Source organism: Dipodomys spectabilis, unplaced genomic scaffold, assembly GCF_019054845.1.
Source record: "Dipodomys spectabilis isolate Male_0828 unplaced genomic scaffold, ASM1905484v1 ptg000007l, whole genome shotgun sequence".
Classification (NCBI taxonomy): Eukaryota; Metazoa; Chordata; class Mammalia; order Rodentia; family Heteromyidae; genus Dipodomys; species Dipodomys spectabilis.
In genome coordinates, this window is record NW_024870684.1 from 2,546,691 (window position 1) to 2,559,577 (window position 12,887).

General features: G+C 37.8%; 1 protein-coding gene across 2 annotated transcripts in view; it reads left to right on the forward strand.

The window, feature by feature from the left end:
- Positions 1-12,887, forward strand: part of Usp24 (ubiquitin specific peptidase 24) — a 125,439-nt gene that overhangs the window by 70,321 nt on the left and 42,231 nt on the right. For both annotated transcript variants that reach the window (XM_042699227.1, XM_042699235.1), the window contains exons 37-42: positions 2,846-2,916; positions 3,659-3,819; positions 6,016-6,077; positions 8,212-8,403; positions 9,284-9,401; positions 9,992-10,136. In XM_042699227.1, coding sequence (XP_042555161.1) covers positions 2,846-2,916; positions 3,659-3,819; positions 6,016-6,077; positions 8,212-8,403; positions 9,284-9,401; positions 9,992-10,136 — 749 coding nt within the window. The remainder of the gene's footprint in view (positions 1-2,845; positions 2,917-3,658; positions 3,820-6,015; positions 6,078-8,211; positions 8,404-9,283; positions 9,402-9,991; positions 10,137-12,887) is intronic.

Sequence of the window (12,887 nt, forward strand, 5' to 3'; positions counted from 1 at the left end):
GAAAAAGTGAGCTCCATTTATGCACAGGATTTACAGAGGTGTTTCAAGGATACATCTGCCTTGTAGGAGCTTTCTGTCTAGCTAAAGAATTCAAACACCCCAGATTACTGGTTCATAAATTAAGGTAATTAAGAATTATACATCAATTCCTGATAATGACTCAATTATCAATTCCTGATAATTAAGAATTATGAAACCTGGCAAGATGCTGATGGCTCATGCTTATGACCCTAGCTGTTCGGTAGGATAAGATCTGGAAGATTGTAATTTGATATTGGCCCAGGAAGAAAATTAGCAAGACTCCATTTCAGAATATCTAACACATAAATCAGGGTTGGAGGCATACATAGCTCAAGTGGTAGCGTGTCAGCTGAGCAAGGCTGAAGCCGTGAGTTCAAACCCTGGTACCACCAAAAAAAACAACCCGAAAACTAACACTGAACATTAAGATTAGCCTTTTTATTTTTATTGTTGACTTTGGGAAAGCAAGGCTGATATCAACCTTTAACATTATAGTAATCAGAGTTCAGTCCCTCATCATTTGTGCTCACTATCATGGTGTTCCCCTCCTGTTTCAGTCTTTAATTCCATCTGGGTGCTGACACATGATAGTCTGCATCCTCGTGTGATTCTGTGACCTAAACAGTCCCTGGACTACCCAGAGATCTAGTAGATATCTGAACTGAACTCCTCATCTTGCCTTTCTCACTAAAGAGACTTCCCAAAGTAAAGGCATTTTCTCCCTACCCACTTCATGTACGGTGGCTGCCAGCCTTGGAGTAACACTTGATGGCTTTGTTCCCACCTTTTTTTCTGAGCTGTCAGTACATCCTCCTCCTCACGCTATCTAGATTCCCATGCTTGGTGTTCTTCCATACTTCCCCTGTTAGTGCTTAAAGCCAACCAGCAGTCTTTGTAGGATTGCAGCAGTAGTACCCTAAGTAGTGTTCCTGCCCTGTCCACGCAGTTTATTCTATACACAGGAAGCAGAGAGGACTGTCTAACATGAAGCCAGATTGGGTCCCTTCTCTCAGAAAATTTCCTAGGCTTCTCAGTTCACCCAGACTAACAACCAAATCTTCATTAAAGCCTAAGGGCCCCACTCAGTGTAATCCTCCAGAAATGCGGTGCTTTCCTTTCCTTCTTCCCCTCAATAATGGACTCTTTGCTATTCCCCAACACCCAAAGCACATTTTTGTCTCAGGGCGTTTATACTGGCTGTTCGCTCATTTTGGTATTTTCTTTCCCCATCCTCAGAGCCCTTTTCTTACTCATCTCCTGCAAAGCTTTGCTTATAAATCATGGTAAGACAGTTCCCTGACCAACTCCAGAAAGAATATACAACCTTCCCTTTGACCTAGTTTTGCTCAAGTCTCTTCCTTTATTTTCTTACATCATTTTCTCTTTATGACATAGAATATAATTCACTCATTTATCATGTTATTGTTATCATCCCCTCTGCATCTAGATTTTAAGCTATACAAAGACAGAGACTTCTGTTTGTCCAGTTCCCTACTGAATCTCTCCAGTACCCAAACACTGCCTGATATGTAATAGGTCCTTAATAAGTAAGTAGCCAGGAATAACATTTTAGAAGTTCTACCCAAAGGAGCCTCATTCTTAGCTGTTAACTTCCAACTTCCAGTTATGTAGAATCGATGATCATGATTTGTTTTAGAACAGCCATTCCATTCTACTATATAAACCAAATGTAAAAATAACAAAGATAAACAGAAGCAGCTAGACTTTTTTTTTTTTTTTGGTCAGTCATGGGGCTTGAACTCGGCTGGGGCACAGTCCCTCAGCTCTTCAGCTCAAGGCTATTGCTCTACAACTTGAGCCACAGCACCGCTTCCGGTTTTCTGGTGGTTTATTGGAGCTAAATGTCTCACAGACTTTCCTTACCTGGGTTGGCTTTCAACTGCAGTCCTCAGATTGCAGCCTTCTGAGTAGCTAGGATTTCAGGTGTGAGCCACCAGCACCCAGCTCAGCTAGACATTTATGAAACAAAATCATATCTGAAAGGATTTTCTCTGAACAAGAATGGTTTTGGCAGTTTGTATATGAAAAGCATAACCTGTCAGGCACTGGTGGCTCATGTCTATAGTCTTAACTACTCAAGAGGCTTAAGATTTTGAGGATCATGGTTCGAAGCCAGCCTGGGCAGGAAAGTTCATGATACTTTTACCTTTACTGTGACTCAAATGGTAGAGTACTAGCCTTGAACAGACAAGTTCAGGGACAGCTCCAAGTCCCTGAGTTCAAGCCCTAGCATAGGCATGAAAATGAAAAAAGAGTATGATGTTATGAAATGACTCTTAAAACTTAAGCCATACTCTTTGATTTACCTAGAAGTAATTTTCATCTATCTTTACAAATTTTATCTTTGCTCTGTGCTTTTATCTTATATCATTTGTAAGTATATGTTAGTATATATTTTGTGGTTAGAAGTATTGATAGGTATTGAAGGCTGGCTCAGATGGTAGAACATCAGCAAATGAGCAAGCATGTCAGATCAAGTGTTCGAATCTCAGACCAAAACAAAAGAGAAGTATTGATAGTTTGTCAAGACAATTTATTCTGTAACTGGTATGTGCAAGTGTTGTGCTAACATGTACAATACAAAGGTAATAATGGAGACATGGCTTCTCCTCTGGAGCAACCTTAAAATTCCATGGGATAAGCAGACAGTGTGGCCCAGATTAAGAAAGTCCTGGATTTGATTCTATGTAGAAAGAAGGGCTAGAGTTCTACCTAAGTAGAGCTTATAGAAATAACTCATAAATTTCAAAATTCATTACCTAATTTATTTTTCCTCCTTAATTCTCCTTTTTCTTATTATTAGCATCTTTCTATAACTTGCCCTGTGTTGCTGATTTTATCATTGACATTCTGCTCGGATCAGCAAGTGCTGAGGTAAGGGTTTTTGGGGGGAGGGGTGGGGGGGGCAGGAGGGGCGGTTGTTTTGCTTACAAAAATCACCTGTGGACTTGTTCCTTTGTGGACTCTGGTAGATACCATGACTTCATGGTGGGTACAAAGAAATGGCCACCAACCACTATGAAGAAAAAGTGACTGAACTATGTTGTCCTCCCTTTTGCTGCCTCCTGCATATCCCAAGAAAACTTACAAGACTATTGTTAAAAGAAAATTGAGGTTTATTGCAGCCAAAATGTTATAGCCTATGTTGAGTGTCCAAAACTTGGAAGGACATCAACATGGTCTAAATGTGAAAAGACCAACTTCAAACCATGAACTTTGATTAATCTTTCTTACTGTCCTGAACAAGAACTTTTTAACACTTAAAGAGATTTTTTTTTTAACTTTTGTTTTTATTAAGTTATAAACCTATTGTCTAATGTAGACTAGTAGAATAATTTGGGAAATCAGCTCACAGACCACAGTTGGTTTTTGTTGGTGGAGCTGTAATGGGGATTGAACCCATGTCTTTCAACATAGTAAGCAAGCACGCTGCTATTTGAGCCACACCCCCTCAGTCCACACTTCTTACCCATTTATTTGGTAGATGTTGTCCATTAAAAACTGGAGCATTCATACCTTTCTAATATCGTTGAATAACTTGAATGAATCAGTAGTATGGAGTGAGGAAGTAGCTTCTAAATGCTAATAACGTGTCCTTTGCCGCTAACAATTTTAGATCCGTCGTGTTGCCTGTGACCAGCTGTACACTCTGAGTCAGACAGACACTTCAACCCATCCAGATGTGCAGAAGCCAAATCAGTTCCTTTTGGGTGTCATTCTTACAGCTCAGCTGCCTCTCTGGTCCCCAACTAGTATTATGAGAGGAGTCAATCAGAGGTATGTAAGACAGAAGAGCTTATTTTACACAAAGGATTTGTGAACTTCAGTGTTAACTTTCCAAATATATAAATAGAGATGTCCATACTTTTGATTTATTAGAAAATACCATACTTAGAAAATGTTAAAAATTTTAACTAAAACGTACAGGTGTTTTATAGTTTAATCAAAATTTGGCTTGCAGTAGATTTTCCTACGTAAATGGCGTTTTGGTTTTTTGTTTTGTTTTGTTTTTTGCCCATTCTGCTGCTTGAACTCAGGGCTTGGGCTCTGTCCCAGAGCCTGTCTGTGCTCTAGAGTAGTGCTCTACCACTTCTGGCATTTTCTGTTTATGTGGTACTCAGGAATTGAACCCAAGGCTTCATGTATGCTATGCAAGCATTCTACTACTAAGCCACATTCCCAGCCATAAATGATGCTTTTATTTGGCAAAAACAGTGATTTACCCCTCTCTCTGTATGTAAACTTAAGGCATTGCACTTGCTTGGCTGGTGGTCTACCCCTTGAGCCATGCCTATAGCCCAGCTTTTTTTCTGGTTGATTTGGAGATAGAATCACAGGGACTTTTTTTGCCTGAGTTGGCTTCAAACCATGATCCTCAGATCTCAGATCTCAGCCTCCTGAGCTGGTGAGCCACCAGCACCCAACTTGAGACAAATGATTCTTTAGTAGAAATGTTGGAGCTGGATTTTTGTGTGTGTTTATTTTTAAAATTTAAGTTAATAAGTTTAATTTTTTTTATAATTCAGTTTATTAAATACAGCTAACTTTTAAGAATTTAATTTAACTACAGATCCTCTAAACTTTGAGACAAGAACAAAAAATATTAGATGAGATTTGTTTAGCATATTTAAAAACTCCTGTAGAAGAATATTGAATTGTAGAACTGCTTAATACCATATAAAATTATATTTTGTTACAATTTTGAAAATCATGTCTCATATTATTATTTTTTGATATTTCAACTTCGGATCCTTATGCTTGTTTGATTTGCTCATGGTTACCACTCCAACACTTGAAACATACCTTTATTCCTGTTTTTTGGAGATGGGAGTCTTACAGAATTTTCTGCCTTGGCTGGGTTCAAACCAGTCTTCCAGATCTTAGCCTTCTGAATATCTAGGGTTATGGACCTGTGCTTCCAATGTTTAGCTGCATTTCATCTTTGACCCTCAGAATGGCTAAATGAGTTTGTCCATTTTATTATCTCCATTTTTTATAAACATAATGTTTTGTTCATTATGTGATTTCATCATTAGTTCATGCTGGAGACTGTATGTCTTCTATGTGTATAGAAACATTTCTTTCTAGTATGTAACAGTCATTTTAGTAGTTAGAAAACTTCAGAGAAGGGGATTAAAAGTGACCATAGACACTAGCTGTAGCTAGTAGAAACCAGTATCTTATCTCATTCTAAAACCTATGCCCTGAACCACTAATTCCAGTAATATATATAATTCCCCACTTTCTCATCTTACTCTGCTTTGTTACTACTTAGTATTTTTTATTTACTGCCTTTTCTCCCTTGTTCTTTGGTTGTTCAGTATTGCCTTAAAACAGTGCTAGGAATTAGGTAGGTGCCTACTAGGAATTGTTGATACTTAAGTGAACAAATGAGTGGAATCGGTACATTACATACATGGAATCAGTGTTATTCTTAAATATTCTTTAATAGAATCTAAGTTCATCCAAAGGGTTAGTGATAGAGACAAGGGGTAGTGCTAGTGCAAGGGCATTCTTACCTCTCAGGTACTTAGTGAATTGTGTAATTAAATATTTCTAAATGAATAGATGGAGTCTTAGAAATGAACAGAGAACTGATTTAACTGATGAACATGAAGAGTGATGAAGAATCAACTATGTCATAATGAAATGGACTCATTGTACAGAAGAAAGAAAAATGCTGTGCAGTATTATATACAGAATAGTTGATGACTGCTACAGTGAAAATAAATTTTGTTATACTTATACAAAGTAAAATGTGATAGATTTTTTCCCCTCTTTACATTATTGCCATACTTGTATGTTAACAAAATCTCCAATATGTTCCATGCTAAAATAATAGAACTTAAATCAGTGTAAATTACTTTATGCATAGAAAAATTATCTTGCTGTTTCTGCTTTTTTTTAAATAAGAAAAATGCTTTTTATTTTCAAATCAGTCTCTTTTACTAACTGAAAACTATCTGTTTTTAGACTGTTGTCTCAATGTATGGAGTATTTTGATTTGAGGTGCCAGTTATTAGACGATCTGACAAGTAAGTAAATGTCTAACTTTGATTGGGTTGGGGTAAATAGAAGAGAAAGCCATACGTGCATTTCTAATATAATGTACTTATCTCAGATGTAAATAAGATTATAGATATTGTTTAAAGTTTGGTTTTGTTTTCTTGAATACCATATATGAGAATAGAATAATGAAACAACCTGTGAAGTTATTTTAAGGGGAAGTAGGATAGGGAAAGTAAGGGAGGTGTGATGTTGATCAGGATATGTGTTTACATGTGTAAAACACAATGAAGCTTCCCTACTAATAAAAAAAAATAATTAAAAAAGAAAATATAATTTATGCCCATGTACCAATTGTATACTTAATCATTTCCAACTATTAGTGTGTTGAGATTTGTTAAACTTAAAAATTGTCAAAGGTTTCTATTTTAGTGACACTCACGCAGAACTATTACAACATGTAATATATTCTGACAGTTTAAAAGGTACACCACTAGAAGAAGGGGGAAGAAACATGCTGAGGCGTGTTTATAGTGATGGAAATTCATAATCGTGATTTACAGAGAATCATGGTGGGGAATTAGTTGTCAGTGTTGAGATGCTAATTGCCTGTATTGCCAAATATATATTGGAAACAGTTTAACTACTGTGGGGAAATTTTAGTTGTTAAACAGTTTTGTCAGTTTATTCTCTACTCTTTACATAAGAATTTGATTCAGGAAGTGGCGCTATAGCTCAAGTGGTAGAGCGCTCGCCTTGAGCTGAAGAGCTGAGGGACAGCACCCAGGCCCAGAGTTCAAGCCCCACGACCGACAAAAAAAAAAAAAAAAAAAAAGAATTTGATTCAGCCTCCAAGAAATAAGTAAAATAGCCAGGCAGCCGTGGTTCACACCTGTAATCCTAGCTACTCAGGAAACTGAGATCTGAGAATCAGGTTCAAAGCCAGCCTAGGCAGGAAAGGTTGTGAGACTCTTACCTCCAATTAGTCACAGAAAAAGCAGAAAGTAGAGTTGTGTCTCAAGAGCAATTTCCAAATAAAAAAGTTCCTAATGTACAACTTTCCTGTATTTTTGAGTGATAAATGAGGATGCAGCTAAACAAGGTCTTAGAGACTAGAGAGAATTAATTTTTTTTTTGTTTTTTGTTTTTTTTTGCTTTGCTTTGCTTTGCTTTGCTTTTGTTGCTGGTTCTGGGGCTTGAATTCAGGGCCTGGTCTCTGTTCCTAAGCTTTTCTGCTCAAGACTAGCACTCTGCCACTTGAGTCAGAATTGCACTCCCAGCTTTTTGGTAGTTAATTAGAGATAAGAGTTTCAAGAACTTTCCTGCACCTGCTGGCTTTGGACTAGAATCCTCAGATGTCAGCCTTCTGAGTAGCTTGATGCCCAGCTTAATATCTTTTAATATACTTGAAACAATATCCTTTTAATATATCTTGCCAATTTCATGTATTTTCTTAAAGCAGTGCTAATATGAGACATTGGATGCAGAGTACCCTGTGATATGTATTAGCCTTGTTACATAAATGAGTAAGCAAAGTTACAGTGTGAGGAACTGGAAGAGAGTAGGTTCATATCTGCCACTGGACCAGCTCTGTCTAAATGTATAGTGTCACTTCCTTCTCTTCCCCTGTAAGAACTGCTTTCCTCTCTTTGATGCACTGAAAGTAGAGTATAATCACTCTTCCTCTGCTCTCTAATCCAAATTCTGTTATGGAATTTTGCTGTAAGTCCTTTTATTTCTCAGAGAGTGAGCTACCTACCATAAAAAAAGAATAGTTCTCAGGAATTTGACCCATTATTTAGAAACTGCCTTTGTTGCCCTGCTGTTGATCTCTTTCTCCTTTGCAGAGCTTCAACCTGATTGGTTTAGGAACCACTGGAAGAGCTTTGGTTCTCCTCCTAGCGTTCCACTCTTCTCCAGAAGAGTTTGTTTCCTCACCAGGCACTTCTTCAGAGCAAGAATTATCTCCTTCATCCAACACCATTCTCTTGCAGCAGCATATCAATCTGTGCTGATAGGCAATTAACAGGGTTTAGTTTATGCCTTCACAGTCCATGTGCATAATTGTTTATGAATGACAAGTTTTTGAGTCTGTAAAGTGAAAAGTTGGGACTGACGGCTCATTTTAAGTTGTTTCTTTGTAATGAAGTTTTTCCTTCTTAGCTTCAGAAATGGAGCAGTTACGAATCAGCCCAGCCACCATGCTGGAAGATGAAATTATGTGGCTGGATAACTTTGAACCTAATCGCACAGCAGAATGTGAGACCAGTGAAGCAGACAACATCTTATTGGCAGGCCACTTGCGGCTTATTAAGACCCTCCTTTCACTCTGTGGAGCAGAAAAGGAAATGCTTGGTAATTATTGTTTCATCTTCTCCTGAGGATACCTTGGTCCTCAGTGATTGCCGCAGAATGGAATATAACTAGAACAATAAGAATATTGCTAGATGTTCCATGAAAAATTGACTCTAAGAGTAGGAAGTTGTCTGCAATTTGATTGGCTTGCAAACTGTTTATGTCCTTAAGTTACATAAAGAAAATGACAGTATTCAAGACGGCTGAGTCATGTAACATTTTAATCCAAGTAGGTCTCTTTTTGCCTTATATGCTTCATAATGTACAATCTATTACATTATGTATCTTAATTCTTTTAAGGATGATTCTCATCTTGGGGAGTAGTGGCTCCTTCAGCCACCATTTTCCTAGTGGTGATGTACATAAGGGATTTGAGAAGAAGCACATATGTCCAATATTGTAAATTTAGGCAACAAACCAAAAGTTTAAATATCCCTTTTATAACAACTAAATTCTACAGAATATTGTTTACCTATAGGGTATATATATAGAAAAAAGTGATTCTTAACAAGAAAGGAAGGAAAATCATTTTGCCTGAAAAACACAATGCTTAATAGTTTCATAAACCATTGTATGTATTCTCTAATCCATTCTGCCTTATAGTGTACTTGGCCTTGATGCTTTCAGGGTGAGAGCTTGGTTCCTTTTGTTGTATCACAGGCTTATAAATCAGGAAGGCACCTTCCTTTGTTCACCTTTCTATCCTATCCTCCACACAGAATGGGGTAGTACAGTAGTACACTCACAAAATCAATGTTCTGTTAAACTAGACACACTGCTCTTTGGCTGGCCTTTGCCTCTCTGATAGGAAAGTGCAAGATAGGATCTTTGTATTAAAATATGTGTTTGTTTTCAACTTGAATCTTATGATTTATTCCAGGTTCTTCACTCATTAAACCATTGCTAGATGACTTCCTTTTCCGAGCTTCTAGAATCATCTTAAATAGTCATTCTCCAGCTGGCAGTGCCGCCATCAGTCAGCAGGATTTTCATCCAAAGTATGGAAAATGCACGTTGTGTTCAGTTTTGGTAAAAATTCTAATTCAAAATTTTAGTCCAAAATGATTTTTCTAACTTGGAGTTTTTCTCTCATCTTATCTGTGTCCTGGAAAATAGTATGTGCTATGTAAAGAAATGCATGCAAAGGGCTTAGTGTGAAGCCCACCTTACACATAGTAAGCATGGAAAAAGTATACCATCATCTAATGGAAAACCAAATAATGTGGTTAACTTGGACATAAACAAATTCCAAGGGAAACATGTTGTAATAATTATGTCTAGCTGGATAGAGTGGCACATGCTTGTGATTCCAGCTACTCAAGGGATGGAAATTGGGAGGACAGTCTGGGCTAAAAGTTCATGAGGCACTAACCCAACCAGTAAGGTCAGCATGGTGACTCAGGGCAGAAATTTAAACTATACAAGAGGCATAGGTAGAAGGATCGTTATTTGAAGGTAGCCCTAAGCAAAACTGCGATACTCCATCTAAAAAATGACTAAAGCAAAAAGAAAGATGGTGAGAGGGCCCCACTGGGAAAGTGGCTCAATGTTGATTTAGTGTTGAAATTGGCTTGTGTCTTACTTGTAGGTGTAGTACAGTGAATAGTCGATTGGCAGCTTATGAAGTCCTCGTGATGTTGGCAGACAGTTCCCCTTCAAACCTTCAAATTATTACAAAAGAACTGCTTTCTATGCATCATCAGCCTGACCCTGCTCTTACAAAGGAGTTTGATGTAAGTTTTCTAAGCCATATTGCACCTAATATTTTTAGAATGGTCCTTTAAGCCATTTTAAGACTGCATTTTTCTGAACACAGAGTCTACTGCATGCTATGTTCACTGGTGTTAAAATAGCTATTAACATTTTATCACCAATTTATACTGTAGTATATTATGAAATGGATGCTTTTAAAGAAGAGAGGCAATTTCAAGTTGGTAGTAGAGTCTAATGTGTGTATGTATGTGTGTGTGCCTGTGTGTGAGTGTGAGTGTGTGTGAGAGAAAGAGAGTCCTGTGGCTTGAACTCAGGGCCTTGGCACTATGCTTCAGCAGTTTGCTTAAGGCTAGCACTCTATCACTGTGAGCCTCTGCTCTCCACTTAGGGATTTTTGATGGTTAATTGGGGATAATCATTCTCATGGACTTTACTGCCAGGACTGGCTTTGAACTACGATCCTCTGATCTCAGCCTCATGAGTAGCTAAGATTATAGGCATGAGCCACCAGCGCCCAACCCTCGATAAGCTATTTTTTGAGTAGCTTTTTGTGGGCATCATACCAGGTAATAGAGCATAAGATTCATAGAGTTTTCCAGGTGCAAAGGTATGTTAGGCTTTTAGATCTCAAAATAGAATGTCAGTCCTCAAGCAGATCTTTATGTGTATACCAAAAGAGATAGACCCATACACATATCACAGAATGTGACACCATGTAAAATAAAGTTATGTCTTAGATGCTCCACTAACACAGAGTGGCACCAGCCTAGTGATGGTTTCTTAGAAAGCTTAGCGAACATGAAACTTGATATAGAGTCTTAAGAACTAGTGACCAATTGAAGCAGGGAAGGCAGTCATTCATTCCATTTCAGCATGAGAATATGAGCAATACTATGTTGCCACAAAGCAGTTTAGGATATGGTAGGATTTGCAGGATGGAAATAAGTTGCACTTACCCTCAAATACCAGGAGTGAGAGGACACTTTCAAAACTGCCTTTGCTTTTTCTTTTGTCATGCAGTCAGATCTACCCTTTGGATGCCTGAGCTAGATATCAGGTTTGTCAGGAAAGGAAAAGAGAACATGTACCCTACACAGAGGAAATGGCATTTGTAAGGACTTAGAATATGTGAGCACATAATTGAGGAAACTGATTATTCATATTTATGATGTTTATTTTATGCTATGCTCTAGCTTTACATGTTTTTATGTAATTAGCAGAACATCAAGCATTAAAATATGAACATATATTTTCATAAATCAGAAATTATGCCATCATGTTTTCACTGTATTTGATTCCTGTGCCTTGCATCTTATATGTACTTTTTTCTAATTTGGGAAGGGGAAGGGAAATAACAAAATGATGAAATAAGGATACAGGTTGATAGGTCCCATGGTTTCCCTTATTTGCAATAACTAATATATGTCTGGGACAAGCAGAAAAGATCAGATAAGATGAACCCCAAGAGAGGGACACAGTGGTTTTTTCTTCCTTGCTATTGTTTCTAATGTATTTATAAGGTACCATGTGATATTTTTGTTGTTTTGTATGTCCCTCCCCCATGTTTTCACTATATTTGATGTTGGTATAATTTGGAGAGGGGAAGGGAAATAACAAAATGTTTAAATAAGGATACAGATTGACCCATTGCAACAATGATATGTACAAGACCTGTGTCGAAAAACGAACTTTACAATTTAGGCAGGTGGGGGTAGGGCAGTGTAGTTGAGGAAGTGGGAGGGATGGGATGGTAGGGGAAAAACAAAGGAGGAGGCAACAATGCTGTATAAGAAATGTACTCTTTACCTTGCTCATGTTACTACCTCCTCTGTACAGTATTTTCACAATAAAAAACTTATTTAAAAAAAGGATACAGGTTGACCCATTGTAACAATGAGATGTACAAGATACTGTGTTGAAAACAAACTTTACAACTTGGGGGTGGGGCGGTAGGGAGGAGTTGGGGAGGTGGAGAGGGAGGAGATGATAGGGGAAAAACAAAGGAGGGGATAACAATGCTCAATAGGAAATGTACTCATTACCTTACTCACGTAACTGTAACCTCTCTGTACAGTGTCTTTGCAATAAAAAATATGTGTTAAAAAAACAAAAGTATACAAGAGAAAAAAAAGAAATTATGCCAGCATAATGGAGAAAATGCCTCTTTTATGCTACTATGAACCAATTTTTCTTGTAACTTTCTTGTCTATGCTTTGTATTTTAAATAAATTTAAGTAGTATTTAGCTCTTAGTTGTCACCCTTCTCTAAGTTAATATCTGGTATTAAAACAATATGATATCTAGCAGTTCCTTCCTTGAGTCAAGGTGTTGAGATATTTGTGAACTTCTCCATTATTACATGAATGTGCAAGTACACGATGTGCTAGGTATGATCATGGCGTGGGATTTAAGCTCCTGTCATAATCACATTTCAATATCTAATTACAATATCCTCTTCCTCGTGAAAGAAGTACATATTGAATGTTAGCCAAGATACTTTTTCCAGAATATTTCTTTTTTTTTTGGGGGGGGGGTCCAGTCATGGGGCCTGAACTCTGGGCCTGGGCGCTATCCCTCAGCAATTCAGCTCAAGGCTAGCGCTCTACCATTTGAGCCACAGCACCACTTCTGGCTTTTTTCTTTTTGCTTATGTGGTGCTGAGGAATTGAACCCAGGGCCTCAGGCATGCAAGGCAAGCTCTCTACCACTGAGCCACCTTCCCAGCCCTTCTAGAATATTTCTACCCAGAAAAGTACTACTAGGATCTGTAT